The sequence below is a fragment of the Prosopis cineraria genome, unplaced genomic scaffold (genome assembly GCF_029017545.1).
Source record: "Prosopis cineraria cultivar Desert tree isolate PC_DT_omini unplaced genomic scaffold, ASM2901754v1 PC14, whole genome shotgun sequence".
Lineage (NCBI taxonomy): Eukaryota > Viridiplantae > Streptophyta > Magnoliopsida > Fabales > Fabaceae > Prosopis > Prosopis cineraria.
Window position 1 is genome coordinate 23,008,939 of NW_026555345.1, and position 26,165 is coordinate 23,035,103.

Below are 26,165 nucleotides of genomic sequence, written 5' to 3' on the forward strand. Positions count from 1 at the left end.
TTTTATACATTTTAATTTCTAAATATTTAAAATTGTACCAATCTCCTCTACAGCTAACTTTAACCATTAATTAATTAAAAAAATTTTAAAATTATAAATTTTATACTTTTGTATTTTTTTTAAATTTTTGGTCTTTTTCTATAATTCTTTTAATTATTTCAATAATTTTTTACTTTTTTAAAGTTTTCTAGTCAATTAACAACTTAATAACAAGGAAAGATTGTCATGATTTTAAACATTTACAAGTGAAAATATATAAAAAAAAAAAGAGTTCAAAATTTCAAATACTTCTAAGCCTACATTTTAAAAGCTGAATTGCTATTTTGAAAAATTAGGCCGTGGGAGAGAGGGAGACACCCACCAGAGAGAACCTTTTATAATATCAACTATGCCATTTAATAAAAATTAGGTTGATTTAGATTATTCAAATTTTATTATTTTTAGATTTTTCTTATCAAATTTATATTTAAAATAATAACAGACTTTTAGCCGTTAACTTATCAAATAATCATGATACAAATAAAAAATAAATAGGATCTCACATTAAATTTGAATGACTAAAAATGAAAAGCAGACAAATGTTCAAACATGCGTGGCCGAACTACAAACTAGATTACGCTGATATGATTAAAGTGCACATCTCGTCTGCGAAATCAAGTTCAATGTGAATGTAATATCAAAATCATCTCAACTTTATCGCAACGACGTAGACCAAACAACAGGAACAAAAGTGGCCGAAAGGGAGATGCATCTTCTACACAACTAAAAGTAAAACACGCGTGTAGAACAAAAATTGCAGGCACATCTATCCGTTATGAAAGATATAATACAAAAGACCTAAAAACTACAAAAAGATCACAAGGAAAACTCAGAAAAATTGGAACCAGACAGGGTTATTTACATTTATTCACAGCTCGGAATGTTCCACCATCTTTTAACCATATGGTGGACCGGGTTTTCTTCACATTGTCTGCAAAAAGACGATGCCTGCAACACACAAAAATGCTCATCACTATAACCCCACCAACCATATCTTCTAGTACGCTACCCTATTTCAATGCCATTGCAAAAACTGAAAACTCAGGTACACTATTTGTGTTTGTCATGAAGTCTTCTAATAAGACCATGAAGAAAACGGGTCAATTAAAGCCATTATCTAGGGATATAATTACATGAGATCACAGAAGAATAATTTACTTTGAAGAGACAAGTATGGCAAAAAAAAAAAAATGAAGACCAGAAGTCTATTGTCTATTCAAGGTAATGAAGATATCATTAGTGAGAGAAGAGAGAAAGAAAATCTAACCTTTCATACTCCAGCTTCTGAGTAACTATGCCATTTAATAATAGCTCTGAACTGTATATAGCTGTCCCTGCAGGTTATAAACATGGTGTCCTTTAGTAATGTGAACGTGATAAAACTTAAAGATGGGTGAGAGAAAATCCAAACCTTTTTCAAGAAAAGGCACGCATAAGGCATAATCATCTTCACATGAAAGGATCAGTAGATCATCCTGAATCTTATCATGTTGCAACGAAGATCTGCCAATTCTCTCTACAGCCTGAGGGCATGTTTACTAGTAATCAGCTTTTCAGAATCAATTATAAAAAATATATGCTGGGATGAATTACGCCAAATGGAGGTAACATGAGAAAATAACTTATTTCCACCACATGCACATAAAATACATTTTGGGGCTGAAAAAATTCAAAGAATTCTCCCTTTCATTTCCTTTTTAGGATTAAAGGTCATTTTTACCTCTCAACTTTATTTGAAGAGTGACTGGGCACCTTAAACTCAATTATGGGTCAATTCTGTCTCTTAACATTAAAAATTCCCTCCCTCATCACCCCGCTGTTAACTTGCCATTTTATTTACTGTTAGTAGGCCCCGCAATGCATTGTTTTTAATTTTTTTTATTATAAAATATTAGGTTAATCAAGGAAGCCACAAAAAATGAATCTGCTAATGAAGGTTGCAGATTTGGCTAGGAGGAAGAAACCTATAATATTTTACTTGGCTATATTATATGTGCCAATTGCCATTTAGCTAATAAGGCGGTGGATACCAAGGTTCCACAAGCAGTACTTCCTAATACTGTATTTGAAGTAGTTGTTCGAATTCCTTATGATATGCAAGTGAAACAACTTCTTGCTAATGGGAAAAAGGGGTCCTTGGGGTGATCTCATAGTCCCTAAGATGTGGAGACGATGGGGTAGATCCATGGATTTTCTTTCCCTTTGCTACATTATGCTCAAAGGGTTAAAGGGAGATAGTGCATTAAGCTATTCGCAAGGGCCAACTTGATTCTCTTCCCTAGGGATCCCAGATGAGGAAGTTTTGTTGTACAACCTATTTGGATTTCTTATCTCGAAACGTCAGTGAGCACCATGAACTCAAATATTTTATAATAAGAAAATATTTAAAAAATGTAATGTGAGGCCCACTAATGGTGAATGGACAATAAGTTAACGACAGGGTGACGAGAAAAAGAATATTTAACGTTGACGGCTAGAATTAACCCATAGTTGAGTTTAAGGTACTTAGTGACTTCCAACAAAATTGAGGGGCAAAAATGACCTTTAACCTCCCTTTTTTTTGTTGGGGGAGCCCCCAATTTCAGGATCAAAAATCATTAATCCACTCGAGATTGATTGAAAAAACTTTTCCATTTTGAGATATCCATCATACGAGAGCATATACGAGGAAATGTACAGAAGAGGGTTGCATACCTGGCCATGAACTGCCTTGACTAAATATGAAACAATCTCTTTACTAGGTTTAGTATTGGGGGTGATCAAAACTTTGCGACCCTATACACAGAATCATTCTTGATCATAAGCCAGATAGAAAATGAATGAGTTTGGGTTCACACAAAACACAAGTATATATATACCGCTAAAAGTGGATGTCGGGTTGCATGTGCCAATGATGCTGGCATACAGAAGCCAAACTCCTTTTCCTTTTTGGCATCCCTCAATATGTAATTTTTCTCATCAATTAAACAATTAGTTTGTCCACAGCTCTCAATCCATAAATGGGTAACCACTGGTTTGCCAGAAGCAATAGCTTCTAGCATATTCCTTGTACGCACAAATTTATCAGCAATGAAATGAGTTGCATCTAGAATGGAAGTTACCACAGAGACTCCAAGTCGTGCTAAAATCTGTAAAAGGGTCAACAATCAAGATATAAATAAAATCAGATTTTGGCTTGTCAACATCTGCTCATGAGATTTTAAGAAAAATCTGACATTACCTTCTTTTGATGCTTAATTATATCTTCATTCAAGTGTTGACTGTACAGAATTCGGACATTGGTGATATCCCTCCTCTTCCTTGAATCTTTAGATGGTGTAAATTCAAGTCCCGTAGCACTTAAGCTGCAGAGTTCTCTACGGAGTTCCCTATTGCATGACTGTTTGTAATAATTATCACCCATACAAACAGGTGATGCATCATTTACTGGAGTTCTACATTTATCTGGTGTTGTAGATGTCAAGTCAGATGACTTAAAACTCCCTCTTGGTGAATCATCTGCCCTCATTTTTCTCTTCCTTGCAGCTGACAGCCCAACATCTTCAGACTGCACAGACAAATTAGATGAACCAACCAATCTCTCCAATCCTTTGTCATGATTAGACAACTTCCTAAGAGATCTTCTCCTTGGATGGTCCAAGGTATCTCTTTTAGTGTCGTTATTAACAGCACTCAAACTCGTATTTTCATTGTCTTCAGAGTGATCAGAACAACTTGGTTTAAACTTGGGATCTAATGTCTTAGATGCCTGGAAGCCAGCACTACTATTTTTTCCCTCAAGGGAGTCAATCCTTCCATCCTCTTCTATATGACTTCTTGATGGTCTATCAGGCTTCAGTTGATTTGCAATCAAGGATCGTCTAGTTCTACGAGCGACCGGTGAAAAATGACAAGCTTGACTCTGAAAATGCCTTTTGCTGACCAAGCTTCCTCCGTTTTCTTCCTTACTGCCAGTGCAATCATGTAATTCATTACCCTTGTGTCTTTTTGAAGCCGTTGCTGACTTTCTTTGCCCAACAAGCTGAGAAGGAAATTTACTACGATTTTCACTAGCACCAGAGATTAGGTTGCCTTCCACATTTAACGTACTTCTCTTTGATCTTTTCATCAAATTGTTCCTTTTGCATTGCTTTCTGGCTTCTTCATTATGTGCTTTTAATAAATCTGATTTAACACATTTCTGAATCCCAACATTTTTTTCTGAACATTTCTTTGAAGCAATTGCCCTCATTGTACTTGGAAAAGTGTTATTGGGTTGATCTGCTAGATTACTTCCTGTGGCTTTATCAGTAACATGATTATCACTGCCCTCACAATTACCTAAGGCTTCCATTGCTTCAGCAGCCATTTGAGTATCTAAACCTACCTCTAACACTTCCTGTGCATCTGCTGCTGTAGCATTAGGCTCCAACTGTGCTCCTGAGTAATTGATGTTAAACAGTTCATCCAGGTCACCAATAAGATTTCTTTTTGATTCTTTAACTGCATCTTTGACAGTGTCATCCCTCACTTTAAGATTATGCAATATCAGTCTTGAATCAGATCGTACTTCCCTCATTCTTTTACTACAGGTACTTTGTCCCTCATCATCGTTGCCATCTGGTCTGCTAACTTCAATTTTCTTGATTGCTGGCAAGGATTTTCGCCTTGGCATTGCACCCTCCAAAAACTCATCCTTTCTCCTAAGAAATATATCTCCCCCACCATCATCCTCACGGCTGTCATCCCAGTCATAAACCCCAGTTTTTCCAGTAGTGCCACTACCATTGACTCTCTTGGCCAAACTTTGTTGCCCTTTTAAACTGGGAAGATTTTTTGAGCTTTCCTGAACATTCTTAATGAAGTTAGATTCTTGATCAAACTCCAGAACATCATTTTCTTTAAGTAACTTATCAACAACATCAAGAGCAGCTGCCTGTGTTAACTCTCCAGGTTCTTGAGAGTTAACATAGCTTAGTCCAGCCAACTCATCATCATAAATAGACAGCTTAGTCAAGCTTTCTTCTCCATTGACATCATTGTCATTATACGGACATACTTCCTTTTCAGCAGACAAATCATCATTGAATAGCTTTCTCACTACTGAGCTGGCAATTTTGGACTTATCTTTATGAAATACTCCATTTGCTTCACCTCTGTGTTCCCCATGATCATATTCCCTGGTTTTCTCTGTGTATCCAAGGAAAGGTTCCTCATTATTCTTTGCAGAAAGTGATTTCTGGGATTGACTCATACCCATGACAGCATTGGTCCCATCCTTGCTTTGTTTCAAATTCATAATGCGAGCAGCTTCACGCAAAGATTCAACACGGACAGAAGTAAACCGTGGAGGCATTGAACCTAAGAACCATGGAATAAAATTTTACAAAAAACAAATAGAAAGAGTGCGGAGAAGAAAAAATAAGTATATTTGTGTGATTGTTTTGAAGAATTATGGACTAGTTTATGAAATTATTCCAACCTCAATTTTTGCTTCATCCTCTAGGGAAAATGAAGATAACCACACATCAGTCAAGCATAAAACACCATTAGAAAATGATCAACAGGGATAATACTCTCCCATGAAAACAGTAAGAAACAAATGAAGAATAGAGATAACACAATCATCAAGTCAGTTGTAACTTGATAAAAATGAATAAGAAAATATGACCACTTCTCTTCCTCCTTTCCTTTTTGCAAAATGCTATTGGTGCACCACTACATTCATAGGATTGAACCCCCAAACTAAAATCCATAACAAAAAAAGTAGAATTCGTCTCAGGATTTAACATAAACACTATTTTAGGCTCAAATTACATGCAGCCAAACAGCTAATGAAGGAATCACCTGAACTGATCTGTTGATTGATTACAGAATCAGTCTTCTCCAATAGTTTCTTCTCACCAGGTCTACTAAGAGGTTCACATGAAATCTGCCTGGGATCTGCTGATTGCGCCCCAACTATGCATTGACAATGATCAGAATAGGGTTCATTCACATTCTCCAAAATGTCAATTCCATCTGTTCTGTCAGTATGACTGTCAATGGCAACTTCTTGATCAATCATATCCAATAACTGGGCGTTATTATCCTCCCCACCATGAATATCATCCAAAACTTGTGTTTCACCAGCAATACTCAAGACTTGAGTCTCACCAGCAAGATTTACAGGCTGGGTTTCAAATGCATCATAATCAACTGGAGCGTCATCATCCAAAGGAACTATGTTTTCAAGATACTGCCAATCGTTATCCATCCCAATATCATCTTTTCCACCTAACATTTCAATAGTTAAACAAACCCGTTAAGAAATTAGTCGAATTTGACAAAACTACAAACTTCTCTCAATCATTAATCAGTGAGTCGTGACACGGCATTACAGCAAAAATGAGACACATTGGAACAGACAGACACTGAGGAGCTTGACATGAAACAATCAAATCATTAGAAGGCCTCAAAACCGTGATAAAAAACAACCAATACCACTACGTCTTAAGTAAAGGAACCATTTCATCAGGAAAAGAACACAACTTCAATAGAACCCCAACCATAGAATGGAAGATTATAGATAAAGTGAAAGACTGAAGACTGGAAATTGGAAAACACTCACCGGAGAACGAAGACGGCGATAATTGACTGTCAAGAGGCACAGTATCATCAAAATTAACATCTACAACTTCATCCATGTCGATTGACGTGGTTATACTATCAGTATCACCACTGCCACAAGAACCCATTCAGATTTATTGGCGGATAAATGCACGCATGTGACAGCAGTAACCCTAACAAAGAAGTGAACCTTGTTCAAGTGAATGATCTCAAAAGCACATAATCAAGAATCTGAGATGACAGAGGAGTTAGGGTAATCCAGGACAGCGCAGAAGGCACAGAATGATCGTGGCGAGGCGAGAGGGCGCGTGGACTTCGGAGCCAAAACGTGGGTTACCTGCCACACCCGGTGCCTCTTTTTTGGAGGGAAAATTGATGCTTCCGTCACTAGTTTCGTACGAAATTCTACCACAAATTCATTATTAAAAAAAAAAAAAAAAACTATAACACATCACATGTATATATGAATGCTCCTATGCTGTACTCACGACTTTTATTGGATACTTCCTTTTTTGTTTTAACTATAATTATTAATATTAATTAGCTGACGATTAGAATAAGTTCTGCCTTCGACGACTGTTGATTTCCTGCATTAGCATTTTATAACTTAATTAGAATGAAAAAAATTAAAAGCACATTTAGAAGAAAAAATTAAAGAATGGAGGGGGCATTCCGAGAATCGAACTCGGGACCTCTCGCACCCAAAGCGAGAATCATACCACTAGACCAAATGCCCACTCTGACACGTTTTCGAAGACATTTAATTCTACACTGTACCAAAAACTGTACATTTCTTTTTTCATTGAATAATAAATAAAAATACTCATTCGTCTCTTAAATGTGAAAATGATCCGATTTTAAAGGTTCTCCTGCGATCTGTCAAAATATGAATATCAAGCTCAGCAATATGTTAATTTTCTTTGGGCCAGAACAATGTTAATTCAGAATTTAATTTAATGCTATTAAACAACTAAATAACATATTTAATGATACATTATTAAAATTTATTTTATATGAATTGCGAAGCAAACGATTAAAATGACATTTCAGGAAAAAACAAATAATTATTCTAAAAATGAAGAGATCAAATTAAAATTTTAGAAGGATATTATATATTAATTATTTTTATATTACTTTTATGCATCATATAAATATAAATTATTCTCTTGTAGAACTCCATAGTATCACAACCTTTTTTCACGTTCAACAGACTAAAAATGTAATTTTGAGCAGGAAAAAACGGTAATTCATGGTTGTATAATAATTCAACTGCATTAATAATAATTAAGTGGAAGAAATTTTATGGCCCATTTGTTGAATACTAAAAAATAAGTAATTTTTAGGTAGTTTAAAAATTTTATAAAAAAATATTTATTTTATAAAGATTTTATAAAAAGCAGGTATTGTCTTATATTTAGTTGTAATGATAAAAAATTAATTATTAATTAGTTATTTTAAATTTTATAATACCTTTCTTAAATTTTATTTTATAAAATAATTTATTATTATATTATTTTAAAATTTTATGATATCTTCACATATCCCACCTTTTTAAAACACTTTATTTCATCTACCACCTTAAATTATTTTGAGAAGTTACTCAAAATAGTTTTTTAAAATAATCAAAAAAATTTTCAAACTCTAATTATTTTCAAAATTTTAAACAAACAGTATAAAAACTCACAAAATAAATATTTTAAAAAAATAAGTAATTTTTTTATTAAATAAGTTAAAACAAACGGGCCCTTAGTATCTCTTAGATAAGATTAATGTTTGGATTATGAATAGACGAGATCATGTTAGAAAAATTACTCCCCTTTAAATCAGCCCACTAGTGTGATATCATATGTTAAAATCATGTTAGAAAGATTACACTAGTGTGATACCATATGGTTTTACTATAAGAAAAACAAAAAAACAAAAAAATTCTACTGCCTTCAAAAGGTGAAATTTCACCATCTTGGTGGAATGTCACGCAAACAATACACATAGAATGTAATGAATTCTTTGATTCTTAATATAAAACACTTGATAAATTATTAATCATACTTTTTAATATTACCCTTATTAAAATTATTAATTATGAGAGAGAATTTGAAATAAATCTGAAAATTTTTCATTTAATAAGAAAAAAATTGAAAGCTTATTTTATTTTCAAACAAAATTAATAATTTAACCATCTCTTCAGCTCTCATTTGTTCGGTGAAGCAATTAGATATGCTTTATAATAAAAAATAGGAGAGGAATGTTGTTAATCTCTACTGCTGCAGACAACTTAAATTTTGATGTATTTGCCAGCCATGTGTAAGTTGATGCAGTTGTATTTGTCCTCAAATAACAAATATGTAATACTGACATTTACATGCTTATGTTGGATAATTATCCAAGACAAAGTGTCTTCCTGAATAATAGGATGACAAAGATAATGTCATTTTGATTATTATCTAATGTCGCTACACACACCACTAATAATCTCATTTTACTCTTAGGTCATGTTTGGTACAATGAAATGAGGGGCAATGGAATGGGAATGGGAGTAGAAATGGCTCATCATTTTGTTTGGTGCATGAAAAAGTCCATTCCAATGGAGTGACCTATTACCTCATTTGAGATAATTTCCATTTCATTAATAGACCATGGGGATGAGTCCATTCCCAGGGGATGGATTTTTTTCAATACAAAATTTCCCTGTTTAAAATTTATATTGACACCAAATGTCCTTCTCCTCTCTTCTTTTCATCGCGATCTGAACTTCTTCACCACCTTCTTTATTGATGGTGTGAATGACTCGCCTCAACAAATGCAAATCGATGGCCTGAATACATCAATGGCGAACTGCTTGCCTCCTCACCATCGTACCCATTCATTAACAAACCTCCTCACATGTGCTTGGTTGCTCAATTGCTGTCGAATTTGCTCGCCTCCTTGCCTTCACATCTACTCGTTTGCTTGACGTCGAATCTTCTTGCTTGCTGCCGTTGCATCTGGTTTGAGATTGTTGATGATAAATGAACAATGCTACCAAGGTTTGGTTTTTTTCTAACTGAGAATGCTTTTGATTCAATTGTTTTATCTGGGTTTTGTTCTTCCTGCAATTCTGAAATAAATTAGATCTACCATGGGGCTGCTGTTACATCATCCAAATTTTGTGCTTGGTTTATCCTATGGAAGCTTGTCTTTATCCATTTCCGTGATGCTCCCTCTCTTGTCTTTGGTCAAAGTATTTAACTGGTAGCTCATGGATCGGGTTGTTGATAACTACACCCCACTTGCCAAAGCTTTGTTTTTCTTTTTGTTTCTCTGATATTGAATTCTTGAGTGTTGGTGAAAGTTTGATATGATTTGCAAGATTGTTGGTGAAGGCTTGGATTCTGAAAATTGTCACAATGATTTTTGAAAGTTGATAGATAGTTTGCCAGCATAATTATTCAACTACCCAGATGGTAGTTTAGTTTTAGTTTTTTTCCCCCCTAATTTTTTTGTTGGCAAGAGTAGTCTAGTTTTTTGTCATTATAATTACATGTGTTAAATATAAGTTATACTACCATTCCATTGTTTTAAAAAATCATTGCTATTCTCATTTCAATTCCTATTACCATTCTCATTCCTGTTCTACTCAAAATCATTCCAATGTACCAAATGAGGCATTGAGGCTTTCACATGTTTGCTATAAATCAGACACCAATGTTTAAGATTGCTTAGTACTACTTACATGGGAATGCTAAAACCCACCATGACAAACATCATTTTAAAACTTAATCTCACTATTAATACCATGCCCACTCCCATTCATAATCCTTTAAAATTCAATAACCTATACCAAACAGGCATTATTTACACTAGGGTTGCGTTTGGATAGATGAATATGGATTAAAAATTTAGATGTGAAATCTTACATTTGATATTCATAAATTCTAAATCTTTTGTTTGGATGATATAAAAAATTTCAAATTACAATATTTAAATCTTTGGTTTTAATTTCAAATAAAATTTTAAATTTCAAATTATATATTTAAATTTCAAGGCAACTCAAACGATGTCACTGATCTAGTTCAGCCCCGGTTGATAACGACATCCAGCCCTGATCATGGCTAGACATTTGGTCTTGATCAATGGCGGTGATCTAATCCCTATCAAAGACAGTGGTTTGATCTCAATTGTGGTTGTCCGTGCAATCCTAATTAAAGTCAACCATCTAATCCTGACTAGTGCCTATGGTCTAGTCCTTGTTAGCATTGGTCGTCAAGTCCCAACCGATGTTGGTAGTCCGGTCCTGATTAACAACAGCATGTAGGTCTCGATTGATGCCAGCATTCTGATTCTAATTGACGCTAGTAGTCCAATCTCAAGGGATGTCAACTGAAGGTAACAATGTCGAAGTCAAGAAGATAATGAAGTCGATGAATGAACATGAAGGAAGAGAGAAGGTTCTATTGAAATTTGAAATAATAGGAGTTTAAAAAAAAATTAAAATCTCAAAAGGATTGAGGTAGCATTTTGAATTGTCCAAATCCACATTGATTCAAATCCACATATTTTTAATTATCTAAATAATGAATTTGCCTTAAATTTAAATCCAAATTTACATGCATCCAAATATAGCATAGTATTATTCTCAAGGCAGCTCTCAATTGCCATGCCAACCGCAAGTGTCTTAAGCAGCATGAAAATCCTTTCCTATACTATAACATGGACATGCAAATCCTAAAGAGCATGAAATAACGATGTAACTTCAAATTCACACGGCAAAACAGGATTGGGACGGGTGCAGAAACTAAAAAGGCAGCAAAGATCCGGCAAAACAAATTTCCTTAAACAAAGCAGTTAGAGTAACAGCAAAATGATAACATTTCAAGTGTTGCCAGATAAAATTAAATACAGATTATACAGGGGCTACCACCGAATAGACAAATATATTTTATTAACCTGTCTAATTACAAAAAGTTGTTGGATCCAGGCATACCATGAGGTTTGAGATTTTGCTCGCTGCCCACAGTAAATCAGTCAATCAATCTACTGGGAAGTCCAAAAGTGGACCGGTACAGCCCCTGGATCAAGCTCCCAGAAGCCTTTCAGATTGCCATGCTCCTCTGTTAGTTTGAATTCTGGGATTTGGTGGGAGAACCTGAGCAACTGTGCCTGGGGTACTCTCATGGTGATGGCTGATCCTTCAAATGTTTTGGCCTTGAACACTGAATTATATCCACTAACAATCTCCAAGACTAAAACTTCAATCCAGGAGGCATTTTCTTCAATAATTTCCACTATGTCATACTCCCAGTTTACCAGATCGGAGCATTTGATTTTAGGTGTCCATTTCCTGTATAAAGCCCAAATTTCACCTTTCCTAGGAAAGACAGAATATTCATTGCTCCTTCTGTCAAAATTGACGCGTACCTCATGCGAAAGGGAGAGGGTGTTAGTATAAACATTTGAATTCCCACTTCTACTTTTAAACCTGCCACAAGAGATAAGCATGTCTTTGTCTTCCCATCTAATAGTATTCTCTGGTAGCCAGCAGGAAGCAAGCCACATAATATGCAATTCAAGACCCGGCCTTGTTCTGATTTCTATAATCTGACCATAGTACCTTGGCAGGCCATCCTCATCACTATAGAATGCCCAAATCTGACCAACCTGAAACTTCTCTGGGGACTTCCCTTCGTCAAAATTGTAGAACTGAGGATCTGGAATTTCCATAGCATCTGGGGTTGAAGACGAAGGAGCAGTACAATCTTCGACATAGTTAACTGAACCATTCTTTGCCAAATTCCTTGTTCCAAAATTAGCCTGGAAAGCGGATAAATTTCCATCCGGTGCCATCATGGGCTTCAATCTATCTGAAGATCTTCTACTCACACCACTTGATGGGGAATGACCAACCTTCACCTCCAAATCATTGGGAACAGCAACTTCTTCAATATTCAAGGGCAAAGACGCAGGATCAAGTTCCCAAGATCCTACAGGAACACCTGCTCTTTCCTGACCAGTCATTTTAAAAGATGGAACCCTGTGAGAGAATCTGAATAACTGTGCCGATGGAATTTTAATTGGGTAGGCGCCTCCTTTCATAACTCTAGAGAAGAGACTCACAAAGCCCTTCAATTTAGCCAAGTATGCAATAAATACACCCTCACCTTCAACATAGTCAGTCAAGATTTCAACAAACTCAAATTCATAATTCTGATGAGATTCCACGTCCATGTACCATTTGATGTCCCAATTTTTAAAGAGAGCCCAGGTTTCACCCTTTCTAGGATAAACTTTAAAAGTGTTACTCCTAATTTTTTCACATAGAACTTGATGAGAGAACATGGGATGGTCTTCTGTTGTTTCAGAGTGCCTAAGCCCGTAGTTTCCACAAGCAACTGGCAATTGCTTGTTTACCCAATTAATTTCACCCTCTTCACTCGGCTCTGGTTCAAACCATGTTATTCGCAGCTTAAACCCAGAGGAGAAAACTTTTTTAATTAGAGCATAGAATCTAGGCATGCCATCATTTGTATCATAAACAGCCCAAACCTGCCCAGCCGCAAAACAATTTTTTGTCTTGTCCTTGTCAAAGTCATTAAACTCTGCATCAGGACAGACTATAATATTAGGCTGCTCTGTTACATTGCAGGCTGAACCTGGTATACAATGCTCACTATCTTCAGCAGCCAGCTTTGAACCTCCCACTGCTTTTCCCGATTCCTCCTTAGTTTCCTCCTTTTTATTCAGTGATATGTCTTCAGGATAAAGACCATGCTTCTGCTTCTGCTTTAACTCTTTCTTATGATATTCTAGATCATCAGCCAAACCGTTCTCCCTTTTCAATAAGTTTATGCTGTCATTGTCATCATCACTCACATTTTCCTTGTAGGAAACCTGCTGCTTGTTCCGTGCAGATCTACGAGGATTCTCTTCTCTAGTAGTGGCATTGTTTTGTTTACTAGTAATACCATCCTCTTCAGATATGATATCATCAGAGGCCATATCACTTTCACAATCAGAGCTGTGTATAGAATCAGAACTTTCGCTAACTTCCACTACCTGCTCCCTCCGTCGCTTTCCATTAAGCTTTCTAGAGGCATGGGAAGTGGGGACTTTCTTATCAAAAGGTTTCATATTGACATTTTTACCACGTGAATTACCTTGAGATCCAACATCCACCTTAAATGAGTGATGATTCAGACCATCTTTTGGCTGCACAAAAGATTGCGAACTTGAATAAGTTGGTGGAACTGTACCTTGCACACTAATGTCATATGCAACAAAGGGCCTGTTGCAACTTTGACAACGCAAAGATCTATTTAGAACTTCTAAGTAATACTGAAATCTAATAGAACAAAATGGGCAAACAGTCCAAAATGTAGAGGAGCCATCATTAAACCCCTGCTGAGTTGATGACTGCCTAGACTGATGCTGCTGAGGATTCAAGTTTGTGAAATTGGTCCTAATATGGTTTTGCGCCCCAGTATCAACATTCACAAAAATATTCCGTGTTGGACAATATGAAGTTCTGTTTCTGTCATGAGCAGCACGTTTCTGTCTGTCCAAAAGCACAGCCTGAGCTTCCCCTATCAGCTTAAATGCAGCTTCAGCACCAGCAAACTTGTTTTTATCAGGATGAAGTAGGAGAGCAAACTTCCTGTATTGCTTCCTTATCATTGCCTCATCAGCTGTCTGCTCTACTTGAAGAATTCCATACCAGTCCTTTTCATTAAAAAATTTCTTCTCGGCAGAGCAATGAACATCACAAACAATAAGCATCTGAGCCATATTCTCCAGATCAGGAAACAGTTGTTGAGCCTTAATAGCAATTTTACGGGCCCCAGTGAAATCTTTGCTTTCCATCTTTTTTTCTGCGACATTCTTGGCCCTTACGGCTTCTTCTCTATTGCAGTCCATAAAAAATGAAGATTCTGAAACCTCACTGTGAGTGCTCAGGCCAAGTGCAATGACAAAAGAGCTACTTTTAATTTGTAATTGCTCAGAGAAAAACTTGTCCAAATTGAAAAGCAGGGTGCACCTATACCTTAGCTCCCCACCACTCCCCCAAGATGTACAATGTTCACATTCAGATTGGGCATGCAGATTCAGTATAACCTGCAGCTATGACATCCTGCACTTGCCAAAATCATAAGAGAATGTAAATGCCAAAAGTATACATTGGATCCCTTCAGATTAATACATTAGCAACACAATTGCAAGAGAAATTATCGCAGAATTTGTAATGAACAACCCCTTCCCCTCTCCACTCTCCCTCCCCTTTAGGGAAAGGGATGGAGGGGAGACAGATCAGCACAAAAACCAAATCTCAACTGTTTTAAGCAATCAAAAAATCTAAATCATGAAATAAATGCATAGAAAACACAAGTGAAATCCACTACACAAAAAACAACACAAGGTGACAACCATTTAAAGTCTACATCATCAAGAAACATGCCCTGGAAGCTTATCTTGAATAGCTTGAGGTCGCAAACGTTTATAATCAATTGCCGGTTGCTATCAAACAGAATAATAACTTCATTTGCTATCCTCCCCATTGTCACTTTCAAATGATCTCACCGCAGTATACGATGTACCGCATTCGTTAACTGAACCGACAAAGAAATTATAAGCAGCGAATGACTATACAGTTATCAGAAATAGCCCCAATAAAACAAAATTCAAATTACAGGAGGAAAAGACAATCCAATCGGTTTTAATACCCAAATAAACGGCAGAAGAAAGAAAACACCAAAATTCACGAATCACTAAATCAGCATATTTCAAAAATAAGTAAACAAGTGCAATCCATCATCATAATGACGGAAGAGGCATAAGCCGAGAATTAATTCCCTCCTGTAGATGAAGGGGCTGCATTAGCACTATGAATTTACATATGGAGTAATCCTTTTTTTCCTTAAAAAACAATGTTAAACCCTAAAAACAGTGCAGCGATAAATCCCAAATAGATGAAGAGGTGAAGCGACTCTAGGAGCGCAACGGAGAAAGAAAAAAAATGAGTTGTACGGACCTGGTGGACAACGAAGGCGGGAAGAACGGCGCGCACATCGTAGACGGAGAGGGAATCCTGAGTGCTGCAAGTGACAGACAATATACCCTTTGACTTGATTGCAGAATTCGCCTCGCTTGATATTCATAGATTAGCAAAATATTAATTAATGGTAAGAGATAATAAAATTGTTAGTACTTGAAAATGTAAAGCCGGTAATAAATAGATATAAAATAATATAAACGATGGATCAGTTTAAATAAATCCAAAAAAATTTTAGAATTGGGTTTAGTATTTTAAGAAACCTCCTTAGATTGAGATAATTCAAGATTTGAACTTGGCTCGGATATTCGCATACTTAAAAAAAAAAAAGGAGAGAATGACACTTAAATTTCAATGAAATTATTTTATTCCAACAAAGTTTCAACGAATTTCACAATGCAAATAAAGTCTTTTGAGTCCTTAATTAATTTTTTGACAAAATTTTAAGCTTATAATTTTGCAACTTATTTTTTGAAATTTACATGTCCTTCTATTTTGATTTGCAAATCGATGGACATGCAAAATTTTATTATTGAATTTTATAAAAAAAATTTAAGAATACAATTTGTTTTATAAAAAACACAAAATTTTAGTATCAAATTTTATAATATTAATTATTCAACTCTAAAAATTTGGAACTTATTCCTTATATTTGTAACTCTATTTATTATAATTTACTACTTTATATTTCAATTTTATTTATGAACATAACTTCATTGTTTTTTTTTTTCATGAAAACTTGTTCAATTCCAAGAATTCACAATCTATTTTATCTAATTTGCAATTCTATTTACCTTAGTTTATAACTTGAATTCCAAATTTTATTTAGAAATTCATAAATAAAATTTCTTAAATAAAATTAATATTGAGATTTTGTGTTCATTAATAAAATTGAGATATAAAGTTGCAAATCATGATAAATTAAGTTGCAAATACCAACAGATGACAAAAATATAACATTATAAATTCAAGGTTGAAATCTTGCATTTTTAAATAAAATTTAGAACTTGAGTTACAAATTAAGGTAAATGAAATTATAAATTATAGATAGTAAGTTGCAAACTCTTGAAATTAACTAAGTAATTTTCATGAGAAAGATAAATATTAATTTTATGTTCATAATAGGACACATAACTATAAATTATAATAAATGAAGTTGCAAATTCAAGAGATTCTATTGCAAATTCTCGTAATTGAATAAATAATTTTATAAAGTTCATAGTTAAAACTTTGTGTTTTTATTAAAAAATTGTGTTCTTTAATTAAATTAGGAAATTGAGTTAGGAATTAAAATTGAAGAAGTTACAAATTTTAAAAAATAGATTGTAAATTTATACATTTAAAATTTTGTCAAAAGATCAAACAAAGATCAAGAGACCTTCTTTAGATTTTCAAATTTATTGAAATTTTATTGGAATAAAGTTCTTTTGAACTTAAGTGTCATTTTTCGGAAGAAAAAATTAAATAAATTAAGATATGTTTATTTTGGAAGAAGAGGAGAGGAGGGGAGAAATTTTATTCCCCTCTCATTACTTGGTTTGTAAAAATAAAAGGGAGGAGAGTCCCCTCCAAACCCTTCCTTCCAAAATAGGGAGATAAGAAAGGAAAGGGGTTTAATTTTGTTATATTGGACTAATATGTCCTTTTATAATATTGTCATGTGCCCCTCTTTTTAAATTGTATTTCTCCTTCTAACTTACATAATCATTTTTATTCCTTTCTTTTATTTTATTTTTGTTATTCTTTTATTTTTGTCACGTTTTGTTATTCTTTTATTTTATATTAATAAACTTCTTGCTTGTCCATACTTTTAATTCAAAAATTTTGAATATATTATTATCGAATATGTTATTGGCAATACATACATACATACATACATATATATGAACTATAGATAATTATATGTTAAAAATAGTCATAACTATATTTTATCAAGAAAAAACAATTTTATTTATATAAGGGTAAAATTATTTATATATATTTATTTTTCCTCTCCTCCTCTCCTAAACCAAATAAGATATCAGCTTTCCTCTCCATTAAAACCTCTCTACTCCCTTTCCCTCCAAATTGAGGAATTGGGAGGAAAAGGGCATAATTTTATTATATAATGACCAATATATCTCTTTTTTCAATTTTTATTTTTTATTTTTTAAAAGAAATTTAGCAATAATAAATTTTTAATAATATATTTAATAATGATAATTACTTCATATACTTATAATTATATGTTAAAAATATTTATAACTATAATTTATTAAAACACAATTTTAATAATATAAAAAAATTATTTATAGATAATCATTTTTTCTTTCTTTCCTTCCCAACCAAACAAAACAAGATAATATTAAGGGGCTGTTTGAAACTATTTTTATTTTATTATTTTAAGAATTGATATTTTGTAAAACATGTTATGAGAACAAAAAAATAATAAAAATAGATGTTTTTTTCATTATTCTTTATTCTTCAGAACAATAATTTCAAAACACTTGAAGTTGTTTTCATTTTTCTATTCTTTAAAATAATATTTTATTTTTTTATTTTTTAAACATATTTTAAAAAATATATTATTAAATAAGTTTTTTTATTTTTATTTTAAAGAATGGAAAATTATTTTTAGAATAGGTTGAATACTCTCCCCTCTTCTTACCGAACGACCCTCCCAAAAAAAAAAAAAAAACCAAACCAGTGAGCACACGCTCGCGCAGCAAAACGACAACCCTTCCCTTCTCTGAATTTAATCGTTCTCTCCTTGCCGCGTCGCACGCCTCGCCAAAGCGGAAACCCTTCCCTTCTCGTCCGTCACCTTCTGTCTGCTTCTCGTCCGTGTCGATATGCCGTCGCATGCTTGGCTTCTTCAGCAACGGCGACCTTCGTCACTCTTCCATCTTCATCGGCCTTCTTCAGTTCTTCTTTCTTCGCTCTAAGCTGGTTCAGATGTAAGTAAGCTCTTCATTTTTCCAGCTTCGTCCTTCTTCTTCAGCTCTTCTTTCTTCGCTCGACCTCAGGCCGAGATTCCAAACTCACCTCTACGAGCGGGGTCCTCTGCATTCCTGTAAGTTGGGTCTTCGTTGTTTTAATTTTTAACTCTAATTTTTTCGATTTTATCTGAAGTTGAAATTGGAATGATGAATTTTGAATTTGTAACTAATTTTCTCAATTTTATCTGAAGTTATATTCGACTTTATCTGCTGCTGAATTTGTTGGTTCATTTCGGGGCTCTTGTTCAACTTGTCTGATGCTCCTGTGGGTTTATTTCGTGCCCCTTGTTCAACTTCAACTCATGCTGCTGAAATTTTAATTTTTAACTCTATTAAAATCAGCTGCTGCTGAAATGTTTTCTTTTCACGTACTTTAGTGTAGTGGCTACTTGATTTTATTTAATTACGTTGTACATCCCATGACATCCTGTAAAAATTGACTTCTAGTAAAAAAGAAACATATTTAAATTGAAAGTTTTTCTGGTAGTAAAAATTTAGATGCTACTAGTAGTAAGATGCTTGATAATTTGCGAGCTAGTAAGGGTGGGTTTGCGTCCGCATCTCAGAAGAATAAGGAATAATCTGTTTAATATAAATGGCTAAATTTACTATAAATCCTAGTACATGGTTATCTTTGAGGTCAAAAGTACGTGTTGTCCAAATTAAGCTTTTCTCATATTCTTTTCATGAAAATTCATCCAATAATCATTTAACATGTAATTTAAAAATCATGGTTCTTTGCATATGCTTGAATTTAGCACAAATAATAATATTTGGATATGTTTAAGGAAAGTAATTTCCTGGATGCATTAATGATTTTAACATGTAATACCAATAGTTGAAATTTTTTTCTTAACGGAACCTTGAGTTCTTACTGCCTGTTTAGATAGGACACAGAATCAATTTTTTGGGCCAAAATCGATTCTTGAATGAAAGTTATCCATGCAGCACAATTTTTTTGGTAATCGATTATTCGCCTTAAATCACGTTTTTGAAATAATCTCGTAGAGGCAGCTTCAGGATCTAATTCTACCATTACAATATTAATTATTTGTTAGAGACTATCCCACCTGCCAATGTTACGCTCATCTGTGTTATTATACGTAAATTCTCTCATAATTCATATTTATATTCCACGAACACTTCTGTTATATATATTTCAAGTAGAATTACATTCTCCTATGCATATTAAGGAATTAAGTGCTGTAGTGCAAATTTATATTATGAATGACTCTTAACATCTTGTCTAGTTTATTTTTCCTTCGTCTCACTACAAATTGTCAAGTCACTTAGAAGTGTCCGGGCTAAATGCTGCAAAAGAGTAATTAGAAAGTATCACTTATCATTTCTTGTGGTCATGGAAAAGGGATGGAGCGAGGGTTATTATTAGTCAAGTCAATCTAGCTTCTCTCCGTTCCACTTCGTGAATGTGGAAAGAAGAGACGTTAAATGAATAGTAGCTAGCAAGTAGCATCCTTATGTTACACCTTAGTTTTTTGGATCTCTCCCATTTCTAGATGCTCCTGGTGTCCTATCAAGTGATGTTGTAGCCATGTTATATGGTGGTATTAAAGTTAGGATCAAGTGATGTGAAAGTTAGCATTTCTGTAATGACTTCAGACTAATTAGACTTCTTGTAATAATATATTCAAGTTCAAATCTAGAGCTACAATTGATTTTTATGCAGCATAATGAGTAATGATAAGTGAAAGTTTCATGGGACTTAAGAAATACTAGAATATTTATTGACATATGTTTAGAACAAGTGTGGAAATTGCAAAGAAATGGTGGTAGTTTCACCAAAACAGGGTGTCAAAATATAATTTTTGGCTTCAATGATAAGATTGGAAAAAATATGGCAAGCAGTAATTTAAAAACAAATGGGATAATATGAGAAAAGAGTGGCTGTTTTGGGATAACTTTGTTTCAAATGAGATAGGCTTAGGATGGAATTATGCAAAGAATACAATGGATGTTTCAGGTGATTGATAGGAGAAAAAATATTGGTATAATGTTGATATCTGAGGTTATGTATTTATTCTATTTATTTATATATTCTGTAATATATTGGTAATGTATGTGTAAGAAAATTCATTGTACGAAAAATTCAGAAATAAAGAACTACCCTTTGCTAATGAATTAACTCAATTGTTCAAAGGTACCATGGCCAATAGATCTAGAGCATTGGCACTTTCAAGTGGCGTATTGCCTAATATTTACAATAGGAATGAAGACGAAGATGATGATGTATATCCCCCAAGTATGACAAATGAATGGTATTGATTTGGAAGAAGGTTCAGGAGATAATGATGAGATTTTAGGGACTACTATTGGAGTAAACAATGAATTCAATAGAGTAGTTCTGAATACTTCTCAAAGAACCTTAAGTGAATGCAGTGGTAAGAGGAAGATGAGTGAAAGCAGTAGTAGTAGGAAAGAGAAAAAGGCACTTAGTACAAGTCAAATAGCAGATGCAATGAGTGTGATAGTTCAAACAACAAAGGAAGAATCTCAAGAGGTCAAGGAAGCATCAATTCCTCAAGTCATGTCTCTAATCAAAAAAATGAAGGAAGTTGTAGTTGACAAACATTGGCTTTCTCGATGTATGTCACTCTTCATGTCTCAAGAGGCAAGGGTGATGTTTTTGACCATGAAGGATGATAGAGAGATTGTGTTGGAGTGGTTGAGATATGAGTGTTATAAAAATGGTTGATTATGAGGGGTTTTAAAATTTGTTATAAACATATTATCTTACTTAAAATTAATCTGATATATTTGTATTATATTATTGAATTTGATTTATGTAACTCTTTGAACTATTTATATGCTTTTTATATATGCTATTAAAGTATTTTAATGTTGTGGAAGAGTTATTGATATTTGCATAGTTAAATTATTTAAATATATTTATAATTAAAATTAAGTGCACATGTTATTTATATGTTTTGCTGTAGGTAGGAAGGAGTATGGAAGGATCATATAAGCAAAAGTTAGAGAGCTCAAAAAGTTAGTACATTGATTGGGTTATATGCAATAAACATTTGTGTAAAGAGCCATGTAGAAATAGTAAATATACAGGTTATTTGTGAGTGAATGAAATCTTAAAAGGACGCCTAATTTGTCGATATGAAATGTTTAGAATGGAACCACATGTATTTCATCAATTATGTAATGAATTGATATGATATGGATTGAAGGATACTAGATGAATGGGAGTACAAGAAATGGTTATAATATTTTTAAACACAATTGAACATGAGTTGGGAAACAAAGTGGCACAAAAAAGATTTAAACACTTAGGTGGGACTATTCACAGACATTTTCAAGAAGTTTTAATGACTTGCTCTAAACTTGTAATGAAATATATCAAACTAATGACAGTCTTTTTGTCACACATAAAAAAAATAGAAAATAATAATTGATATTGATCATTTTTTAAAAATACAATTGGAGCAATTAATGGTACATGTATTTTATGTGTAATTCTAGCCAGTGAAAAATTAAAATATTGGAAGAAAGGAATTCTCAACGCAAAATGTAATGGCTGTGTGATTGGAACATGTATTTTACTTTTGTCTTGGTTGGATGGGAGGGTACTACATTTTGAATGTGCTCTGATAACTCAGTCAATAAACTTTCCACATTTGCTTTTAGGTATATTTGTTTGTTTAATTTATTTATGTTAGACTTTTCAACTTACAAATATTATTATTTGGTGGATGTCAGTTATCCAACACCAGATGGATATCTTGGTCTATACATATGAAAACGCTACTATCTTTCTGATTTTAAAAGATTCAGTAGATTTGCAAATTATAATGAGATCTTTAATTATTTTCATTCAAGTTTATAACACACAAGAGAAGGAACATTTGGAGTTTGGAAGAACATGTTTGCAATTTTATACAATATGCCTGGATACAATTATAAAATACAAGTTTAAATCATTGTTGCAACAATGTTGATACATAATTTTATTAGAAGACAATCTAATTTTGATTTTGATTTTATACCTCATGAAAGGGAAGATTAAATAGAGTATGCTGATAAGAAATATTATCATGATGGATATTCATACTTATCATCATTCATAACATTTTCATTAGATATGATTTATATCTGTGATGTTATTAGAAATTAACTTATATATTATCATTTTCTTTAGCTATTGTAAAATTGATGTTTAATATGTAAGGATTATATCTTTCTCTTTTATTAAATTTATTTGAACTTAGATTTATTGAGTCATTTATTTACGTAAATTAAAATGTTAATGTTAATATAATTTAAATTCTATAATTAATTAGATATATAAATTAAATAATATATTTTATGTTTTAAATAAAGTTTAATAAATTTAATAATATTTGATACAACTTTATCAACAATTTAATTTTAAAAAGTAATATCCTTTATGGTAATTTGTTTTACTAAAATTGATTCTAATTAAATTATCCAAACATCTTTAATTTTATTAAAATCAATTTCAAAAAATAATATTCAGATTGCATTATAACATAATTAATTATAATCAAAATCAATCATATTGATCAATTATTTTCATAATCAATTATATCTAATTGAAATTCAAATAAGCTCTTAATCTATATTATACATATTCTCTCCAAGTGCAAATCATGCTGCCAATTTCTTCAAACTCTAACTCCTCATCATGAGTCTACAAAATTTGTGATAAATTCAAAATACCAATTTTTTTTGGAACTACTTGAAGAAGCAAAACTAAGTTGTGAACAAATGTTTTTCCTCCCTAAATGGTCAAGGCTCTTTCTACCCCCCCTCCCCAAAAAAAGGCCATTCCTTCAAAAGCTAATACATTAATAGGTAAAGAATTTTCAAAATCTAAGAAATTAGCAGGATTAACTTCCCATAACTAGTATCCAATGACAAACTCAATGTGAACAAAATCAAGTAGTTAATGATACACAGACTTGCATAAATTCAATATACTAAATCTATTTAGATACAAAAGTACAATTAGCATCACAATGCATAACCTAATGTTAACTTATATAGTATCAAAATTAGTTCTAAATATGATAGAAAATTATTGTTTGAACATTTTATGAGAACTATGCATTGATAATCACACATGGCACTTAAGAGATACAAATTATGAGCACTCAAGCAACGAATACCTTGAGGCAATTCAATTTTGCAACATCAAGTGCTGGCTTTTATTTAAAACCTAGAACTTGATAGGACATTGTACATGCTTCAAGAGCAAATTCATTAAAAAGGGAAAAAAAATGTTTCGGATCCTATGTATTTTTTTTAAAAAATTACATTCTTATACTAGAGAAACGATGCAAACAATGTGAGGAACTCAAACACATAATGTTCAACCTCACTTGGCTCTACACTTTATATTTGTCTATTTTAGAAGCTAACAATCATTTTCTTCCTTAAAAAAAATTGTGTAGAACCTTCTTAAATTTTGAGTCATCTATAAATGACTCCCTTAACGTTTAAATTTGATGACAAATCTCTTGAACTTTAAATTGGAAGATAAGGACCTCAAGCAGCAAAGTTTTAAGTGCCATAAAAGTAAGTTTTCTGACTTTACCAAAAATAGACAATGGATTTGCCTTTTCTCTTCTTCAATGGGTAACAATTTTACATAACTTCAACAAATTAAGCATTGGTCTAAGCATTCCATAAGGAGGTAAGTAGACATTAAGCAACACAACTACTAAGTGAGATTGAATTTTTTTTTAATCTTCAAAGACGGGAATTACCTTGAAAAAAGAATACCACATAAATAAGGGCAACTACCCAACTGTGGGTTCAAGCAAAATATCAAAGTCTTCATTCTTGTTCCGTGCATCTTTTGCAAGAAAATCAACTACTTTCAAAATCTCATGACTTGAGTAACTAATGACTACTTCCCAGTTTGAGAATATTAACTTTCTAGCTTTCACAATCTCTAGATTTAGATGGTGATCAAAGCTACCTTCAATTTTTAGCAAATTAATTGCTTCAATTGAATCCATATGACACATTACCTTGTCTATATGGTACTACTTGTATAGCATTAAGCTAGTATGAAGTGTTAAGATTTCAGCAGTAGTAGGAGGGAGAAACCCCAATTTTCTCTAAAATTTCATTAGCCAATTTCCATTGCTATCTCAAAAAACTCCCTTACAAGTGGCGTGTTCTTGTTGGTCAACTGATCCATCAACATCCAAATGTATAAAACCTATCTTAGGTGGACATCATCTCTCCTCTGCCTCTTCAAAATTTTGGAAAACCTTATGCTTAAGTTTCCCATTCTCCACCATCTCAGAGAGTTGATTCAAATGCTATGATATAACTCTATAGCCTCGAATCAATTACCTTTCATGACAACTTTACACTATAGGGTCTAACAGACTGTATAGAAAGCGCTCAGCCACCTTGAAATTGAAATTAAGGTTGAACCCATATTTTGAGTGGGGTTAATCTTCAACCAAACTTGTAAATTAGATGAGAAAAAATAGTAGACAAATATGGGGTTAGTGAAATAAAGTCACACTTGTTTAGCAACCTCATAATCACAAAGTATATGAAGTATGGATTCCTCACTATTGCACTCAAATGGGCAATTTTCACTCATAAACAGGCCTCTTTTGAATCTAAGAGCATTAGTAGGAAGTATGGAGAACTTGTCAAAAAAGTGTTTGGTTTTCTTATGGACAAGCTATCTCCAAAGCTTTCTCTATATGGGCATAGCAGACTGCTCTTTAAAATTATGTAAGAAAGAGTAAGTTGACCTAACACTAAAATCTCCATTAGAGGAAACATGCCAAGTAAAATAGTCATCTTTAGACCTGTTATAACACTTGATAAAATTGATTTTTTAATAATCCAATGAGGCAGAACAAGCATGCATTCATCACTCTTCCACTCACCATTACTATGCAGAAATTTGTCGATAGTAGTAAAGGGATTGACTAAAGGTTTATTTTTAGGGAAAATCATTCTAAGGTTCCATAGAAGTACTTAAAATATGCTAAGGTCCCACGAATTCAAGAAATAGCTGCCAGGTCCCTAGGAACCTAAGGGTGAATAACTTTGAAAGTAAAATTACCCATTTGACCTCTATTTAAAATATGAAAAAATCAGTCCGCTTCCCACTAACCCATGAAACTTAAAATGGCTCTCTCTTCCTCATTCTGCCATGCTCTAGAGCTAACCACCGACCACTATTCTCGCAGTTGCATTCCATCGAAGAAGATCGTCATGCCGTTAGAGAGTCAAAAACTTAAAGGAGCAAAGAATGAGAGTAGCTTGCTCTTACTTTAGTGACTCATATTTTCCCTAACCACCATTATCGGACTGTCTCTGTCATCCTCTCCCGCCGTCTTACCACGACAGGTTCAACTACTATTGATTCTATGTTTTCTTCTCCCATTATTCCTTTCTTTGTTCTTTTATTTTTTTGCTCGTATCTTAGTTGTGACTTTAATTTTTTACTTATCTCTATTTTCGAGCATCTTCGCTTATCTCTGTTTTCGCACATTACTGTAATTCTTCGTCTC

The 26,165-nt window shown here is 33.3% G+C and overlaps 2 protein-coding genes and 1 non-coding gene across 4 annotated transcripts; all 3 read right to left on the bottom strand.

The window, feature by feature from the left end:
- Positions 1-624: 624 nt before the first annotated feature.
- Positions 625-7,013, bottom strand: LOC129292065 (uncharacterized). The gene is made up of 8 exons (XM_054929569.1): positions 6,629-7,013; positions 5,866-6,294; positions 3,260-5,379; positions 2,898-3,167; positions 2,734-2,814; positions 1,451-1,562; positions 1,307-1,373; positions 625-987 (listed from the first exon to the last, which is right to left on the bottom strand). The coding sequence occupies exons 1-8, from the start codon at positions 6,753-6,755 to the stop codon at positions 894-896; spliced, it is 3,300 nt and encodes a 1,099-aa protein (XP_054785544.1). The 5' UTR covers positions 6,756-7,013; the 3' UTR covers positions 625-893.
- A 278-nt stretch (positions 7,014-7,291) lies between these two features.
- TRNAP-UGG (transfer RNA proline (anticodon UGG)) lies at positions 7,292-7,363 on the bottom strand. The gene has a single exon. It is a non-coding gene; the product is annotated as a tRNA-Pro (tRNA).
- Positions 7,364-11,446: 4,083 nt separating this feature from the next.
- LOC129293465 (uncharacterized) lies at positions 11,447-15,762 on the bottom strand. 2 transcript variants are annotated; one of them, XM_054931456.1, is made up of 3 exons: positions 15,629-15,762; positions 14,645-14,731; positions 11,447-14,531 (listed from the first exon to the last, which is right to left on the bottom strand). In XM_054931456.1, exon 3 carries the CDS (start codon positions 14,515-14,517, stop codon positions 11,641-11,643), a length of 2,877 nt encoding a protein of 958 aa, XP_054787431.1. In that variant the 5' UTR covers positions 14,518-14,531; positions 14,645-14,731; positions 15,629-15,762; the 3' UTR covers positions 11,447-11,640. The 2 variants fall into 2 exon arrangements, with proteins under 2 accessions (XP_054787431.1, XP_054787430.1); XM_054931455.1 differs by having other exon boundaries at positions 11,447-14,542.
- Positions 15,763-26,165: the final 10,403 nt, after the last annotated feature.

Coding starts and splice junctions, on each gene's coding strand:
- LOC129292065 (XM_054929569.1), bottom strand. CDS start 6,755: ATGGGTTCTTGTGGCAGTGGTGATACTGATAGTATAACCACGTCAATC. Junction 3,168..3,259: donor TAATTAAGCATCAAAAGAAG/GTAATGTCAGAT, acceptor ACCCTTTTACAG/ATTTTAGCACGACTTGGAGT. Junction 2,815..2,897: donor CCCGACATCCACTTTTAGCG/GTATATATATAC, acceptor TTCTGTGTATAG/GGTCGCAAAGTTTTGATCAC.
- LOC129293465 (XM_054931456.1), bottom strand. CDS start 14,517: ATGGACTGCAATAGAGAAGAAGCCGTAAGGGCCAAGAATGTCGCAGAA.